Source organism: Gymnogyps californianus, chromosome 13, assembly GCF_018139145.2.
Source record: "Gymnogyps californianus isolate 813 chromosome 13, ASM1813914v2, whole genome shotgun sequence".
NCBI lineage: Eukaryota > Metazoa > Chordata > Aves > Accipitriformes > Cathartidae > Gymnogyps > Gymnogyps californianus.
Window position 1 is genome coordinate 16,147,595 of NC_059483.1, and position 19,818 is coordinate 16,167,412.

General features: G+C 37.2%; 1 protein-coding gene across 1 annotated transcript in view; it reads right to left on the reverse strand.

The window, feature by feature from the left end:
- The window catches only part of CACNA2D3 (calcium voltage-gated channel auxiliary subunit alpha2delta 3), a 483,288-nt gene extending 467,156 nt beyond the window's left edge, over positions 1–16,132 (reverse strand). The window contains exons 1-2 of the mRNA XM_050904793.1: positions 16,014–16,132; positions 15,318–15,399 (exon numbers count right to left, since the gene is read on the reverse strand). Of these exons, the coding sequence (XP_050760750.1) occupies positions 15,318–15,399; positions 16,014–16,132 (201 nt within the window). The remainder of the gene's footprint in view (positions 1–15,317; positions 15,400–16,013) is intronic.
- Between the last annotated feature and the right edge of the window lie 3,686 nt (positions 16,133–19,818).

Here is a 19,818-nt window from a genome sequence, read left to right on the forward strand (position 1 = left end):
TTCTTTTTAGGCAATTAAACAAGGAAACAAAAGCCATCTTTCAATTCTAACCTCCTACCCACCAAGGAGAAAAAGTAAGAATCGGCAAAGTACATACACTTTTGCAGCTAAAATAAATTACAGCTTGACTTAATGTGAAGCCATCAAGGAGATTTATAATTACTCTTCGTATTTAAACCGTAACATTTTTCCAGTCTAAAGAACATTGCACCCTCAAACATTCTACCCCTCTTTTCCAACAGAATACAGTCTCATTACAGATAACAGTCTCATTACTGTGTATGACTATTGTGAATATAAAAGAAAACTTCCAGATTGCAGATCCAATCCTTTTGCAATTTATACAATAGCCAGCATTCTAAGTACTGGTTTAAAGGCTTGCAAGGCGACATACAATCATAGTAGACACAGACCTACTCATATATCCTAGACATACATGGAAATTATTCTTTTACTTGCATGTACCTTAACTAGCTGCCAGTCCAGCAGCAATTCTTGTCCTCAGTTTTCTTCTTTACATCATTTCTCATCAGCAATCATGACTTCAGCCCCAGACAGTCAACGCAGAATCAGCTATTCTTTTACAATATTTGAGCTACTCAACACTTTATGCAAGTACTTTTCATTAAAAGCAAGCATAATGTTACCAAAAATGACCTTATTTCAGGCACAAGACTACTACAGAGGTGCCACTCACATCAACAAGCAAAGTAACTCCCATCTGCATTTGCCTCAATTGCTCCTGAACTGATGTGAATTCAAATGTTGTGGTAAGTAATTTACTCTGAAATGAAATTGAAATAATAATGTTAATCCTGCACGCACCTTGTTTTCATTCAAGTTCTTAAGCCTTTGGAAACAGATGCTATATTATCCAGACTCCAAGACTGTTCTTTTTTGACAGCACTGCTACTACATGGGAAGTTACAGAAATTGACCTGTTCAGTCAACTAGATCAATCATTCATCAATACATACTAGTAAGTGATATTTGATGTCATTTTATGAAAAAAAACAAAAACAAACCACAAACCAAAAAAACCCCACAAAACGAAGAACATCACACCAAAAAAAAAGAACATCCCACAAAAGTAAATTTTGCACACAAGTTGTCATCAAAACTTCTTTTTTAAACTGCAGACAGTAAGCAGAATTTTCCACATCTTTATAAAAATGGAACCAGACATATATCAGAATCGAACTGCATAAGGTCAATCAACAGGTCAGGGGCAAAACCAGGAGCGTAGGTTTTTTGGAGGCTTCTAAAGCAGAAGGAGCATTATTTAATTCAATGTAATGATTGCACCAACTAGCCAGCAAACATATTAACATTTCAGCCAGTAACTAAGATGTGAAAGGATCATGTCTGCCAAATTACAGAGTTGTCCTATAATATTGAAAACTTTGCTTTAAGTGAGTGAAGTTCAAGCAATGCAAGCCACAGTACAGTCTGCCCAGATTTGTTGTCCTCCTAGTCACACCAGAAAGCCATAGGTTTTTACTAGATTCTTGAGAGGAAGATATCCGATAGGCACAGAGGATTTGTGTGACGAATGGGAATTTTGTACTTTTCAAGACGCTATTTTTTAGGTTGTGCATTTTACTGAGATTCTTGAGAAGAGCTGAGTTAGCAGCTGGTTTTGTCTGACAAATTATGTTCAGAATAATTAGAGTTTTCAGTTATATGACTCCTGTATATTTATAAACCAAGATAAATAAACAGCGTGCAATCAGATAAATATGGCCATACATGAATAATTCTATACACTAACATTTGAATTATTCCAACACATAAGTATAGGTCCCAATCCCACATAAAATGCTATTTTCTACCATCCTTTTTCAGACAAAATTCCCCAGACATCTTGTAATGCTGAGGAAGTTCTACTGAACAAACATATTGAACATTGATAACATGCTTAAGGTGGACTCGACAGGATTAGTGCCAAGTTATGAACATACTTGAACTCTATTCCTATCACACTGGGGCTGTACAGAATAAAGGACTTCAGCAGAGCAAACGTCAAATTTTTAAAAAACGTTAAAGCATTCAAATTTCAAGCATCTGGGAAGCCAAATACAAAAGTCAGAATTCTGTCATTACTAATACTCAGTTTAATTTCAGATGCCTTTCCTGAATTGAAATTTACATTTCTTAGCATATAATTTCCTCTTAATTTTAGTTCTTGGCAAAAGTTTTGAAATCATGTGGTACTCACACATTTCAAAAATAGCAAACTTGACCTTCTGAGACATAGATTTTTAATATGAAAATTATTCATTTAATAGATTTGTCAAAAATAATCACCAGAACACAGATATTGACTGAATTTCATACAAATGTATTCTCCAATTGTATTAAAATACAGAGAAAAAAATAACACTTCCTTCAGTCATTCTGCTTCTTTGCTCCAAATGCATTCCATTCCTCTTCATCTTACTACCTTTAAGTGTCCCTCTTCTCACCTTTAGCTGTTTTTAAACAGACTGCAGTAGCTTCCCGATACTGACTCCTCCCTGCAATTTGTATTGTCAGAAAGATGCTGTAAATTTGCCTCCCCTGCTATGACAGAATATTTCCATTTAATTTTGGAGGAAATCCTGCCCCCCCCCCCCCCAACATAACATCCAAGGTACAACTAAGTATATTGGCTGTTACTGGGGAAATAACCACCTTCTCTTTCCAATAATGTTCACAACATGTAAGGTGCACCAGTAGATCCTAATGTGTTTATTCTTCCTTTCAAAGGTTCAAACATCATAACTTAATGAAAAGATCATTTTAAGAACACCACTTGTATTTGCATAACCTTCCCCCATTCTTATGTATTAAAGTGTTATTAAGCCATTACTCATGTTATTTCTGCATATTTTTCTCCAGCTGACCAGATCCTCACTGCAGCATTGTGATTACATCTGCTCAAGGCACTGAAAAATACATTAATGGTAAAAATTTCCAGAGGAAAAAAAGCAATGGCTATAAACAAGTGGGAGCACAGAGAAGGACAGAGTGAGAAAGTACACACAGAAAAGAAATTTCTATGGTAATTGCACTACAGACAGAAATAATCAGCTACCCATAAAAGGATAAAGAAAATGTTTTCATTCCCAATTTAACTGCATTTGACATTTGTGAATTTGACTCTGTAACAAGTCTTGTTGGTTGGATCTCACTTAGAAGAAAATCAGAAAAGGTCAGAAAAAGTCTGAAGGATCTAGACAAAAAAAAAAAAAGTAGTGCAGAACTGTAGTTATATGGAAAAAGGATAATAAGAAAGTACCACAAGGGTGGTGGTGGGGGAACCGAAACATAAGGGAAGGAAGAAAGTGTTTGCAAAATTGAAAGTTACTTTCTAATTTTATCATAGCATATCATTTTGTATTCAAAGCATAGGAAGAATTAATTCTCTGACAAGAAAGGGTTCAATTTCACTTGCCAGCACAATGCCATACAGAGATTTATTGCCAACTACAGATACCAAATATCAACAGCAGAAATAAGAGGGTTTCTATCAATTTTGTAGTTATTCAGGACTGTTACAGGAAACCATTTATCTGTTCAGTAGTGAAAGAAGTTTTATTTAAAAAGTGTGTTAAAATTAATGCTTTGTAGCTCTCAGAGCTGATCCATTCCATGTGCTTTGCTTTACTTCCACATCCATATGCTAATGCTGTTCTTCACCACCTGATCCTCTCCATATGCTAAACACTCTACAAAAAGTGTTGCTCCTGATCCAAACAGTTTCAAAAGTTTAGAAATTTAAGGAAAAAGGTAGTATTGCTAGGCCCATTTTATAAGGAAAAGTTAGGCAAAGATGCCTCCATTTGGTGGGGTGGGGTGGGAATCCTGCTTGCAGTTTTAACTTTCAATTCAAGGCTTCTGGCATTCTGGATGAAATCCCACCACCACACGCGCCGGATATGTGTGACATTACAGGTTAAGTTAATATCATGCTTAAGGGCTTCACTGAATTTTGGCCACCAAGATTACGTGGCCTAAGGAGACCACCAAGAAAGTTATCACAGACCTAGGATAAGAAGCCAGATATATCTGAATCTCAGTCTGCTGCCTTGATTTTAATAGGAAAATTACAATCTGAGTTGGCCAACAGAAATCCTCCAGTTTTCTTTCATATTCCCCCCCCCCCAATGTTTTTCATGGAAAGTTCCAGGGGGATGTCAGAACTCATCTCTACTTTTACTGCGAAATTGCGTTGCAGTTGGTAATGATAGGTGGAAGTGTGAAGTGAGTACTCAGATTTTTTTTTTTTGTATCATGCCATCTATAATACCATCTTTCTTGTACTTTGTTGAAGAAACGGCAGAAGATATTGTAAAAGGCACAATGTGCATAGGGGGTAATAAATCTGTTGGATGCAGATAGTCAATGGCTGCAAGTCATAACATAAAGCTTTACTCAGCCTCCTACCAGTTTTCATTATCAGTGAAAATTTCTATTAATGTAATACGATAGCATCGTGTATAAACAGCTCGACAGTCATATATTTTGCACAGCTGTCATAAAATGATAGTCATTTAGCTTCAAGGTAAAGCTGAAGTTTGAATATTCCTGCTTTTCACCTTTGAAGCGTTGTCACTTTAGAAGGTAATTATCTAATTTTGTGACCAATGATGTGTTCCCAACACATCAAATTTTAATACCCGTAGTATGTAGATCCTTTTTTTGTGTCTTGAAAATTAGCAACTTAGATAGCTTGACACAAAATCTTGGGAGTATATTGAATAGCCAAACATTAAAATACAACCTAAAGGAACAATAGGAACACTATATGCTGTGACCCTGACCAAAGTTTTCATAATGCCTTCCAAATAGCATTTTCACAGTGCTTTTATCCAACAGGCTAGAGATACTATGAGTGCATAATTTTGACTCCTGCTTTTTAGGAAAGCAAGTCAAACCCTTGTTTGTGCATAAAAGCAAGAAGCAGCTGCTTGCCAGCTACTGCAGAATAATTTAAAGTAAAAACAGACAATAAGACACAAAACCTTCTACCAGCTGACAAATTATTTCTGTACAACACTAAGCTCACTAAAGATACTGTGGCTGATAAAGATAGTAAAAGAAAATCGCTAGTGAAGCAACTGGGATCTAAAGGATTTGGTTTAGCCCTAGATTAGAAGGGAAATTCCTGTGTTACCATGACAAATTAAAAAAAAAAAAACTTCTCCCACTCGTGCAATCAACTTAGTGGAAAGTACTCTTGAGACTTCGTAATTATGAGAAGAGTTACGTACTCCTATTGTGAGAACAAGAGTGTCTGTGGAAAAAAGCCCACCTGAATATTAAACAGCAGAGAGTTCAGTTTAAGAGCCTGTAATGTTAGTGCAAATTATTTTGAAAGAATGGGTCAGAAAAGAAGTGTTAAGACTTGATGAAGCAACTAAAAGATGGTATAATGTTGTCTATGACTGAGGCCTAAGAGATGCCTGTCATGACAAAGTGTCATGCGCCTTTCAATACCTACGAGGAAGTTATGGAGAAGATGAACCAAGGCTATTTATGGAGGTGCACAGTAGAAGTGACAGACAGGAGTCATAAATTGAAATGGAAAATTCCAGCTTAAGTAACTTTTCATCCAGAGTAGAGTCAAGCACTGGAACGAAAGAGGTTGTGGTATCTGTCCTTGAAGGTTCTAAAGACTCAACAAAGCCCCAAGAAATCTGCACTGATTTCAGCATTGACCTCACTTTGAGCAGGAAGTTGAGTTAAAAGACCTTCTAAATCTTCTTCCAGAATGAATTATTCTATGATTCCAAAAATTATTTAAAATGGAGTTCCATAGTAGAAGAGAGTAAGACAGTTGTACAAAGGGGAAAGATGAGGGGGCTTTTTCCAGAACCAGTTTTCCCGAGTCATTAATGCCAAACACAAAAGTCTCAGTTATAAAAGGACATTTAGAATTTTTAAATTCAGTATCACTGTATTCAGAAGAACATTAATGAGAGGAGATCTACTCAACTTGCACATTATAGAGGAACAGTGTTAACATCATATATAATCTGCCACCTGCACAAAATTCAGGGAAGCCTGTCAACTCCACATTTTGAGCACACCAAAAGGAAAACATTTCATGAGGCTATTAGAAGCCCAAAAGTAATTTCCACCCTTTCCTAAAAACTAAGAGCAAAGCTTCAATAAGGAAACTACTGTCAGTCATACATATAAGCAAGCTAACTAATGAACAATCAACAGTATCCACACGTTAAGCCCTGATACGCCGAGTGAATTATACACACATACTTCTCATGTTATATACCCAATCTTATGAACTAGATTAGGTCACCATACGATTTGTTTTGTTAATAGACCTGAGAACAACTTTTGCTTGCATCTTTTACTTCCTTAATGTGGGTGCTCTAAGATCTCAATCTAGTTTGAAGGATAAATAGTAACAGCTATCTTTTTAAGTGCCTCCTGTACTGCAAACTGATTTATGCAAAACTTTTGGCATCAGTCTCAGAAGAAAACATTTCTCTCTCTAGAACATCTGCCCATTTTAAAACAGAAAGATTCAAATATAAGATAAATAAGGTGGTTCAGAAAGAGGAGGACAGGGAGAGAGAGACAAAGACAATAATAAAACAACATGCCAAATTAAGGAAGGCAAAAGCAAAACACAGGAGTAGGAGCAGGTGCTCTGACAAAGAGAATAGTTTCTAATATTTTAGAAATTGTTTTGGTCACCTCAATGAAATGTATTGGTTTAACTATTTATGGTTCTTTCAGGAATCTTGACAGACAGAACAAATGGCTAAAAACAACCACCTGTCAAACACTGTTCTGACTAAGGGTCATTGCCAGAACCTATATGCCTTGATGACTCTATCCAACCAACCAAACAGGCTCTATCTAAAAAAGCAAAAATTCAGCATAAGTAGTGCTTAGGAAGAACTCTTCTCAAGAGTAAGAAGAGTTAAGAACAAACTTTACCAAATACCAACAATTGCTGATAGCAAAGCACTAGAACATGTAGCAGGTACATAAAGAATAAAACAGGAGTTTACAACTTATCAGCTATTTGCTTCTCTCTCATTGGAACATCACACTGTCTTACAAGCCACAGTGAAGCTCTCTTACCTACATGCTTCATAGTTACATTTAACGTAAGAACATGTTGGGACACTTGAAAAACTAACCCTGCTGAAGTCTTACCATGTGGTTGTTGGACTTCAAGTCAAACAGACAAAGACTGCTCACAAGTTTAATCTATTATATTTAATATATGTATCTTTCTATAGTAAAAAGCCATATACTTTAATAAGATTACTTAATTGTATGCTTATAAAGGGGAGGAAAAAAAAAACCCCAAGCATTCAGCCAACCTGTACAATAATGACAGTGTTATATAACCTGTTTCTGCTCTGAAACTTGAAGGACTCCCCAGCTGTGTCTTACGGAGATAAAGGCACAAAGCTTAACAGCGCATAGATATAGACATCAAAGAAGAAATACAATTACTTTCATTGTTTATAGTCCAAAATGAAAGATTATGTAGCTCATCTTCCTAACATAAAGCAGTTCAACAAGATCTACATAATGGCAGGTAACCTGTTCTGAAAAGCCACCCTGCAAGAGTTCCACACTATTCCAGTGTTTTCTCTCAGTTAAAAAAAAAAAAAAAAGAAAAAAAAGGTTTTGATAGTAGGAAAAACTAATTCTTGTGTTTAAAGACCAGTTCTTGTTCATCTATCATGGATATAGAGAACACATTTATTCTTCCTGGTTTTCTTCATGTGAAGAATGTTGCCATATTTCAAGTTTTTACTAGTTTTGCTCAGGCACAGCTTGGCCCACAGCACTAAATCACTGTCTAGTGAAATAGACCTAGTTGTTCTTCCTCTCTTCCCTGCCCCATTTACATTTCTCCACACTTTCTTCTTCAGTACAAAAGGAAATAAACTTTTTTTTTTTTAGATTGGGCTTTCCACTCCCCCCCCTCCAGTTTTCTAGCTTATTTGAAGGTTATTGTCTCTTTCACACAGCGTACCTGTCTGCATCAGACATTGAAAGTTTTTTTGGAATTCAGGACTGGTTGTCCCCCTCTGTCTATGCGACACAAGTATCTTACCTTTAAGAGTTTCTACAGTTTAGAACATTTCTAGTCTCATAAATATGGATTTGACATATGCTTTATCATACATGAGGTTCCCAGTCAATTCTCAGCTCTCTACAGAGATTAAAGATAGCCACATCAGCCATTTTACCAGAAAATATGGCAGAAATGAACAGCAGGTAATATGTATCAGATCAGATGAATCTTTGAGGGTAAAACATTCCTCATCCCCCCAGTATATTCACAATAGACACAGATACCAGAAGCAGCAAGAACACTTGGTGTCTGTGACTTCCTCTGCTGATGACTTCTGTAAATGAGTGTCTTGACACATCCATAACGGATTATGATGGGTGGAGCTGATGGGGAGGGCGGAAGAGGCAATAGAGAGAGGAGAGACAATAACCCTTGCTTGTAGTAAGTGCAAAAGGAATCAGCGGGAAAAGCAACACAAGAGAAAACTAATTTGTGCTCCTAGCAAACAGGATAGATATCTACTGTCTACTATTTTATTTCCAGATTAAATTCGATACGCTCATTGTAACATCTGTACACTGCTACATGAACAAGTCTGTCTCTCTTGACCGATCACAATCTCCTCATGTCTTACATCATCGACCTCAGAAACAGCGTACTAGTTATCAACTGTAAGATGGATAACTCCATCTGTAAAGTCCTAGGAGATCTGAGGGCAGGATATTTTCAGAAAGTACCTGTCCCTGGAATTCATCACCTCCGGAAAGGCTTCCAAGACCCTTCCCAACTTCTTTCCAACTATGATAATTAAAAAAGTGGTTTTGCACAGACTTCCTTTTTAAATACAAATCTTGCAATGATTTTGTCATTCACTCTAAGAAAGTACGTAAGCTTTACAAATGAACTGCATAGATGCTAAATAGGGTCACAAAAACGTCCATGCAATTTTGCAAAAACATTATACATAGAAAAAGGAAAATAGAACTTCACAAGAACAACATATTAATCAAAGTATTTCATGAAGACCTTTCTGTGAAGCTTCTACAGCAACCTAAAATACAGTCTATCCTATCAATATATAATTTGTGTTGTACAACGTGTAACCACTTATTATCAGCAACAAAAAATTGTACCCTACAAAACAGTAATGACATTTGAAAGTGTAGTGTATTGATTAGCAGTTGCTTAAAAGTGAATCACCACTACAATGCGGCATCTATTCATGGCTCTACATACCTTCACTGTCAAGATAATTTGCATGGAGACTGGCTCTTTTAACCTTGAAATGTAAGCATTTTCCAATACAGGATGTGAAAACAAACAATCATAAATGCATTAAGCAAGGGAATTAGCATTCATTTCCTTTCAAGATCTGATGTCCTCCAGTTGGATTGTCCACTCAATAATTTCCATATTAAAAGACATTATTGAAAGTGTAATGCATGTATCAAACTTACTGAAGCCATCTCATATTTCTATTACATACTAACAATAGAACATATTTACTTTCAATAATACAAGTAAGAGGATGACGCTGTGCTTGCAAAACCCAGAAAGACACAGAAAATACTGCAAAATATAGAGCGCTGACAGAAGAGCATGAATTCACCGTGGTTTAAAAGAGAGCTTTCCTTTTAGTTAAAGGGAAATACAGAACATAATGATTGATATTCAGGCTGATTTAGACTACATTTGAAAAACATTACCAACACAAGAAATTATTACTCCTACCATAACATTAAAACAAGAGATGAGAGTAAGACCATATATCATTCAAGATGCAGTTCTAACTTCACTGAAGGCAAAGAAAATTTTCCAATACCTCCAGAGAAGGCAGAACTTCGTTACAAGAAAGAAGGAAAAATTATTCTGTTATTGAGAAAGAGAGACCACACTTCTGAAAGTTTGACTGTACTGCGATATTTTCCTCTACAGATCAATATGCTACCTGAAAATTAGTATTGGACCCAGCAGGTTTTTCCACCTAATAATCAAACACATTCATATGCTACTAATGTATTTTTTTTTCCTCGAACAAAGAAAAATTAAAATATCTATCCAAAAGAATTTACACCTTTATGTCTGCAGATAACAACATTAAATACTTCACCAAACACACTGAAATGCTCCATAACTAGTCTGGCATGGAGAATAACGTCGTGATTCATGTAGCCCAAAGTTCTGTGAGAATTAAAGGGGATGGAGGTTCAAGCTCTGCAAGTTCCAAAACATCATTTGCATTAACCATCAGAATTAAAGTGATTTAAGATTCTCAGATGCATATTTCTTTTATTTTCTAATGCTTGATTTTAATTCAGTGCCAGGAGACACATTTTACATAATCCAGACTTCAGGAGTTTGAATTATAATGAATTAACACTGAATAGAGCTTTTAGTAAGCTCTATATCATTTACCTGGCTGGTGGGTTTTTTGAGTTTGGGGTTTGGGTTTTGGGGGGGGGGGGGAGAGGGTTTGGTTGGTTGGCGGGGGGGAGGGCGGTTGTTGCTGTTGGTTTGGGGTTTTTGCAGGGGGTGGTGTTGTTGTTTTGGTTTTTTTTAAATCATAGTCATAGGTCTACAGTTTTTTGATCATTTTTCTCCTATATTTGATAAGGAAAAAAATCAGTATTATTTTTCCAGTTTTAAAATTGCTCAGCTGGCAAAAGTTTAAATTGATATCTAAGAAGCCAATCCACGTCTATCCTTTAAACTGCACGTCTCAATCCTACTGACCCTTCCTTCAAAGCAGTAGTTGCAGTGTCTCAAGCAAAGAAGAAACAGCCTACAAAGACCAAAACCAACATAAGGCTGAATAAAAGAAAAGCAATTAATGTCAAGATGATTGGACTAAACTTCTCTAAGAATTTAAGTCACTATTATACGATTTAAAACTAAAGATAGATGCACTGCATGAATCAGATACACCAGCTGAATGCTAATTGATCTAAATCACCCTGTTACATTAGTTTTGCACTGACATTTCCATAGTTGTAAGAAACTAACAAGATACAGCACCAAATCTAGTCAGCAAGACAAAATGCAATTCTGAACCTTTAAAAATAGGAATGCTCTACTGATCGAAAAACCTGCTTTGAGAAAAACACAATGATTTGAGAACTCCTAACACAATGAAGAATTTATTGAAAGGAGTAGGCAGTTGCAGACTACAGACTGCTTGAGACCAAGGCAGTCAGTGCTTACATAACAGTGAAGACTCCATTAGATGACTTACATAAGAAAAATCTGAGATAGCCTTAAACAAGCTTATCTTCAGTAAGAAACCTTTACGGCAGAATCGATAAATAAAAGTTTCTTTTTCAGTTAGAAACTGTTCCTACATTTGCAATAAAATAATATTGACTATTCAGGACCAAATCAAGAATTATCAAAGCTCAGAATATTAAAAAAAAAAGTAGTCTCTCCAAAAGAAATCTGAGAAAGCATAGACCACACTGTATTTTTAGAGAATCAGACACTTCATTGACATTAGAAAAAGCTTTATTGTGTAACAACAATTATTTTTAACATTAACAGAAGGCGCATTACCTGCATTTTTTGCTTCCGTTTTATTACTACTATTATTTTGCAACAACGTGGAACTGAAAACATGTTATTATCATGGACACCGTAATATGAACAGTAGCATTCCCCAAAGTCTGTTCCTCCAAAATTCTAATCGTAGCAGCTGAAGTGAATATCTTCCTGGCACCTAACCCTCGCTTTGCATCCTATACTTAAAGCCTGGCTTTGCCAGTGGGCTACAATCTTGCATTTACTACAGTACTCACTAAACTTAATCAGTGTTAAAAAAAAAGTTTAAAGAAGTGTCAAGATTCAAATAAGGCAGGTGTCTTTTGAAAGTCTAAGGAAAAAAAATATAAGCACTAAAAGACAATTAAAATTTGAGTCAATTCTTAGGCCCCAACAGTATTTGCTAAGTAGGTGAAGAGTATGCACGTCTCTACAGCACCAAGCAGCTTCTTACACACTGCCAAATCTATATGACAACTGTAAAACTCCATAAATCAGGTAACTTAAGAATAATATTGTCCTATTTTCTTCCGTATGGTTTTTTGAATACTGAATGGTCTTTCCTTCACTTTGAAAGCAAGTAGTAGAACATTAAAAATGCTACATTTTTAAGTGCTAATTTTGCTTAAAAGCTCATCATCATTCCTGAAATCATTTACTGAACTATTATTATTATTTTCTGAGCTATTTACATTGTTTGTATTTCATCTAAAGCCAATTTTGGGAAAAATCTTATGTATTTTTTAAAAAATAAACAGTTTCAAAAAGTGGCAAAAATATTCTTACGCATCTTTTGGAAACTCAAGAGGAAAGCAGTGCTGGTTACTCGTTTGATGTCCACTGTACAGCAAGACTTAAGAATTGTAATAACTAAATCAATATTCACAGCTATAACCTGGCAAAATTTTGCTTTACTGAGTATCTTGCATAACTTCATTTGCTCAATGAAATTTTAGTATGAGTCAAATGACTCTTAATGTGTAACACATTTGGGCAGTAGACACTGTCAATCATGCCTTGATTTCAAACGCATTCCGTTGAAAGTAGTGCTCACTATATATGCTAACAAAATGACTCAAGTAACCTTTACATTAATTTTTCATTTAGCAAGCCTTTATTAAACTAAATGGCACTACAAAGCAGTTGGTAATTGAGAAATCTATACTGCCCAGATACATAATTATACGCACATCTTATATCTTTATTTGTTTAACGATGCTTAACTCATAATGAGAAAATGTGGGTTCCTCCAATAATATTAGAGGTTGCACTGCTTCTAAAAGTGGAATCTTGACTTTAAAAAGACATTGACTCTGATCACTCAGAGCTCACAGTAAATACCAAACGGATTCTTGATGCCTGGCTAGTGGGGAAGGAGCGGGGAGAAAAAAGGCATCTGCATTTAGAGCCCTACTGTGCTATCACTTCCTTAATTGTTATGACAACTTCTGTCACTGACTTTGCATGTTGAAAATACTCGCAAATCTTCAAGTTTGGTATGTTTTTATTCACACAAGCTTACAGAAGAAATATACTTTATAACAATACCAAAAGCTACGTGTTAAATTCATCTGCCATCCAGGCTCATTTGCCACGATCAACAGCAAGAAATAGCAAGCTTAAAAGGACAGAGACACTTGGAATTCTAAATAAAAATGAAAAGCACCAGAGGTTTCCTAAAACTACTGTAAACCAGAAGGAAAAAAAAAAAAATAGAGGATGTGACAGAGAAATAAAAATGCTCTAAGTACCTGTCAAATCTGCATTTTGTCTTTCCTCTTTCATTCAATAATGAAATGCCATAACAAAAGCAATAAACAAAAACAAAATAGCTTGGAATGAATAGACACTGTCCACCTTCAAAAACAGGAGCACAGATTTGTTAGTGAAATAGAAAGGATGCTGATGAAAAGGTAAAATGAATAGCTTCCAATTACCTACAATTATAACAGCCAATAGGAAGAAATCTTGCTACTTCAGAGGGAAAAAAAAAATGCATTACAGAAGGGATGACAGCAGTATCTACTATGAGGAAGAGAATAATGATTAAGGATCTCATACTGATTCTTTGTGGATTTTAGCATGATTGCAAAACACAGTATATTCCATATTGTTCTAGTAGATGTTGGACTATCTGTATTTGGTCGATTTAATTTTTAAAGCCATTTTAGTGCAAAAATGGCTGTGCATGGAACAGTTCCAAAGTTAAAGGTACCTGGTTTTTATGGCCCAATAAAAAATTAAAGCCTTTTAATAATACTTGATTAGATACTAATCAAAACTGAACATTCCATCTACTTTATAAATTTAAGGAGTTCATATAAAAATGCAATGATATAAGACTACACAGACTTTAAAGAATGTGAGCTAGAAGTATAATAAATACTGAAGGTCCAGATTTTCAGATTAAAATAAAAGTTTGCCCAATATATTGAAGTGAAGCCATTTAATGGCCTTGAAAGGTAGTGAGAGACCTCAAGTCTTTTTGTTCTTAATAGCTCCGTATTTTAGCTTGGTGAAGTTCATGTTTTGCAGTCCTGGGTATACAACACTGAAAGGACAGATACTGCTAAGGAACTCATATGCCTTTAGTAATCATTAAGTCAGTTGCTTTCATTTTACATGGATAGCATAAGCTTTTTATTTCAACTGCTACATGTACTGTCCATTACATAATTTCACACATATACAAGCCTTTCAAAATAAGTGCTACAAGCTCAAGAAATAATTTCCTTCATAATCAGACAAAAAAAAAAATCAACGTGTTACTGAGAACTAAAAATCACGTCTAAAAAACCTGCAGAAATTTAACATATGGGTTGAATGTCTCTGTAGTCAGTGAACATCTCTATGTTTTTCCATTTCCATATTGCATTTTGAGGATCACATATTAAATGCCGCAAAATCGCAGTCTTAAAATCTTTAACATATTCCTCTTAGTCTCTCATTATATTTTTTTCAGCAACTGCTGTAAAAATAAATTGTCTACAATACAGGACTTTACTATAGGTTGCACATTTAAATTAGAGTAGACACAGTCCTTGATATATACCTAATATTCAAATCCACTTTCTCGTTACCCTCTGCCCTAATTATGTAGACTTATACCAATTTCTCAAGTTTTTGCAATACTTCACTAGCTTATTACCCAGCTGTGCAGCTGAGCAAGAAGATAACCACATTCATTCCTCTTATCTGTAATGATGTAATACATCCCAGCACTGGGTTGAGATGATTGGGGGAATAATGGGATTGTAAAAACTGCAGAGATGACAAACAACAGTGCAGCCGCCTTCTCCTGATACAGTGAATTGCATACATACCGCACAGGGTGAAAATAATACAATATGCACTAATTCTGCTGCTTGAATGAAGTTAACATTTTTTCATAAGAAGCAGCTGCTGTTTCTACACAGAAACATCATCATCACAATGCAGCAACCAGATTAAGTACCCTCAATCTAGGCTGAAACATAGACTTCAAGAAATGAAAGTGTTAGAGTTTACTTTCTAATAATAACACAGAGATCATCCAAACAGAAAAATATCAGTTTAATCAAGGGCTCTCCAGATAGTGCAGTGCAATGCAAAGAGTCATCAGGGACTAGTATGCAATACAAAAATAGATCTTGGACCAAAGCATGTACAGCACTGCTTTCCTATTCATTTTAAAAATTAAATCTGCCTCCATTTTCTCTGTTAAAACCTTCCTTACTACAACTGAAGAGATCCTTACCTTCTGCAGGAGCTGGGAACCCGAGTACTTGGCTGCAATAGATTTGATCTCTCCACCAAATGCTGAGGCCCAGAGCTTTACACTGTGAAGAAAAAAAATGAGACAGGAAGAAATGTAATACACATGTCATAGCAAGCACCACAGACTGTAACAGCTTCAGCTGCACTCAGAAGGATCCTAGCAATTTTGCATTAAAGAGATCACTAAGGAACCTAAGCTCAGCAAAAGATTAGCGAAGCTGTTCAAGTATACGCACAAACCAGACACTGTGCTAAGGTAAGGCCTCTGATACGAAACTACCCAACCTGCGCTGTTTAAATTTAAAGAATCAACTTGTACAGAAACATGCTTTGGCACAATATAACGTATATGCATTGAAAGGAAAGAAGCAGATAAAATGGCAAAACAGTTCTGAATGATGAATTCTCACATGAGAAGAAGTTAACAGTGTTAACTACAGTAAATACAAGCACTTAAGTTAAGACTCTGCGGCCACGTACTCCACCAACACATGCTCCTACAATAAAATCAAAGTAGTGCTGAGCGCATTAGAGACTACCACTTTAAACACAGCTGACAGAGGAGCAAAGGTGCCTTGAACAGTCAAATATCCGCAATACAAAAAGATAAGAACTTGAGCAGTCAAGTTACCATCCTTCAACATGGTCCTGAGAGCAATAGCATGAAAGCACTTACACAGACAAGGGGATCTGCTGCTCCGATCCAACCACATCCACTAAGGCTGTGTTAAAAGCTGTCCAGAAGATAAAGAAAAACCCCCAAAAAGCCCGGAAAAGATTCAGATTCTTTGGCATTGTGCCTCTCTATGCCTGGAAAGATTTGGGGAAATTCAAATAAAGCTGAATTCAGCAGCAGTGGGGTTTTGCTTCTAAAGCCTCTTTCCCTACCCTTACCCCCTCTGCTAGAACAACACTGGAAGAAATCACAGCTCCATCCTCATCCCTCTGAAGAATGACCCTCTCTGTGTAATGGAAGGAGAGGACCAGAAGCGAAGGTCTAATGACTTGAAAACTATTGTGTCCCTGGTAACAGCAAAGCGTTTTCCAGCACTACTGCAGCCACTTGCACGTAGTTCTTTACAACTCCGCAGTCAGCAGTGTGCTGGAGTTACTTCAGTGACCTACTGCTGCTCCAGAGTGCCCTTAGCAGCAAGAAAGCAGACTATTGATTCCAACTGGGGAGGCTGTCTTCTTGGAATTACTGCTCACTTTGCAAATAGAAAGCTGCTTAGAGTTCTCCTTTCCCTCGCCGATAACCTCCAGCCTTCATCCCAGATCAAGTCAGCCAATGTATTGGTTCAGTGGAGCAGGAGCAGCAGCCTTTTAACGGGATAGCGCCGAGACAGAGAGGCAGGCACAGGAGGAGCTGGACCAGAGGGAGGGTGCCTCTGTATGGCAAAAGCAGAGAAAGTCTGGAGGAGCTGAAAGTGTAGTTGAGCCCTTCCAGGAAGGCGAGAAGAGAGCGTTGCACATTGCCGGGGGCTGAGCTAGGGAGGGCTCGGCAGGGCTGGCAGGGGCGGGGGGGGGAGGGGGCGTGCACACCCACTGGAGACCCTGCCAATTCAGGCAGGGCACTGCTGCATGACAAGCATCTGTCACACAGCCTGGAGAGGCGAAGGATGGACAGAGCTCAGCCCTTTGCGCCGAGAGCGCCCAGCATCCCGGCCGCGGAGCCGCACCGAGGAGGGCGCAGACAGACGGAAGGAGGAGAGGAGTGATCCCCGCCGAGGTAGCATCGCTGATGAGCGGGAGCAGCGGGTTCCCGGAGCGAGCCCCGGGTTTAGGTCAGGCTTGCACGTTTAATTGAGTCATATATAGCACGTCCTTGTGCATAAAAGCACGTTTGCTGCTTCCTCCCACGCCCGAGCGCTGCAGCGAGTCACTATCGAGAGATCAGGACTAGCAAAGGCTTATGAATGAAAAGAAATGCAGCAGAAGTAAATCAATGCGGGCTAACTGACTCGAGCCCATGAATAAATTATTAATTTACGCTCATAGAAGAATCCTCTTGATATAGCAAACATAGGATTACAAGCTCCTCCACGGGGAGAGCCGCATGGGGAGCAGGAGGGGTTGGTTCAGGTATTTTTGTTGTTGCATTTTAAAATCTACCCTCCCTTCCTTTTGCTTTTATTCTTCTCCCTCTGTTTGTTTCTCACCTTCCTCTCCACTAAATGCACAGACTTAAAATAGCAATTGAACTTTAATGTAAATAAGCATGGCAAGACCTGGAGATGATTTGAGCACGGGCTGAGTCATCCTTGCATCATACAATATAGCTCCAGTGTCCGCTCCAGAATTCTAGTTTCTTCCCTCTGTAGTTAGAATTAATACCTCAGAATATTCACTCTGCCTTTATATACTGTTCTTGTCTTGTTTAACATTTTCTGTCTTGAAGCTAGATAGGTAGTACCTGTATTTTTTTTTTCCACATTAACATTTCTAAGAGCACTGAACAGTTTGCCGTGAATATCAAAACCTCTATTCAACACCTGGCTGATAAAAGCTTTCTGCTTTCTCAGAAGAAACCAGAAGTTTAAAGATAGAAAGACTACCTTAGGGAAACTGTATAGAACAGAGTAGCATGGTACGCTGCAACTTTCACCATCCACTAGCCATCCCCACCAAGAACAGTAAATAGATCATATTTCTGTCTGTACTATTACCTTCATATGAAGGCAATAATGAAAGTTTTGTTAAAAGGGACACTTATTTTGTGTATTAATCAACCATTTTGAAAGCCCTATTATCTGTGCTGTTACTGTGGATTTTCTAAGCAGTGTTTTAAATATGCTGCCATGTCACCAGGTGTTCAGGCTACCTACAGGCAGAGATGTAAAAATGCACATGGCTGACTAACCATATATAATGAATTACGTGCCCCTTTGAACATACTCTACAAACAATAGTATCTTTTCAAAACTAGGAATGAAACAGGAATGGTGGACCGCCTCACTGCTTGTGCTGTTTAGCTTTTTTACATACTAAACAATGTCAGGAAGGAAATTCATAAGGCTAATTTTGTGGGACTCAAACTTCGTTTTTACATTAACACAGATCCTTATCTGCTTCAAGTCAACACAGTGCACTGGTGACAAGTAACAGCTAGCTTCATTCTTCAAAGAATCACTGGAAGCCCTAGAAACTTTTTGAAAGCACGAACAATGTCCCTGTGTTCAATAGATCTGAGAAATTTAACATGTATTAAAACCGTCACTAATTATTGGCAAGAAAAGATGATACAGTCACTTGTCAAACCTTGACTTCGTTTATTATACATTCAATACCATATCAGATCTACGATTTATGCATTTGGCACGTATAACTGAACCCTCACATTTGTTTAATATAAAAATTCTATTTCTACTGTCACTAGTCTCAGAAAAAAAATTCACTTGAAAAAGAAATTTATACTTGACAGTGCAAGCACGGCCACCTCCTTTTGTGTTAACAAACATTCGTATGCATTATACCGTAGAGTGCTTTCAGCATCTTTCATTAATGCACACTGGTTATGTTCATGCAGTTATTTAGTTCCTCTCGATAATTCAGTGAATGGAAAGTAAACCTATACTGTAATAGTGGTTTAACACATACAAACCATACATATAAACCACTAGAAGTGACAACATTTTCTGTCAAGCTATTGTATCCTGGCCTGACCACTACTGACTATTCCTGGTATGCAGATCACTGCAGCCAAGACACCAGGTTCAAAACTAATGTTACCATTTCCCCCCATGTTGTCCTCATGAGGAGGATGCAGAAGCTTTCCCTAAGTGGGTTTGCATAAGGACTAAGGAAAATAAATAGAAAAAAAAAGTGGCAAGTTCTGCTGAAAGGTTTGAGTCCTTTATACTGGGGATATAGCAGTGTGCTTCATTATTTGGTACAGCCTTGTGATGTCCTGGAGCAAAGTCAGAAGAAAGCTAAGTTTCAAAGGAGCACAGTAATGAATTTATATTTTGGAAGTAATGTGGCATTTCTATCACGTCCTTACGCTGTTATAGATAACTGCCGAATCTGGCAGAATCTTTAAACACTGGTCCCACTAGAAAAATGTATGTGCAGATAAACTGATCAGAGAAGGAAAATGGTTATGCGCTTAGCAAATTTACGTTCTAAAACTAGAGGCCATCTTAGCAGTAAGTGCGGGTAAGTTAGTTACATGCCAGTGGTCTCAGAAGCAGAGCTCCCCATACAAATGTATTAAGTTGGATCACCCTGCCCCCAGCCCCCCATTTTTAAGGGATAAAAATGGCATCTAATCTCCTGCTGTGTCTTTGGTCATCAAGTACAATGGTGCATTTTAGTATCTCACAGAAAATGAAAGTTGTTTTCCACATGAAAGCAGAAATAAATTTGGACACGTGAATCATCAAGTGTTGTAATACAAAGTCACAGGCATGGTCAGAGAAAGTTGATGAATTCCCAAAGCTTTTGCAGTGGACCACGTTCAGGAAAATAACCAAGGGACTGGG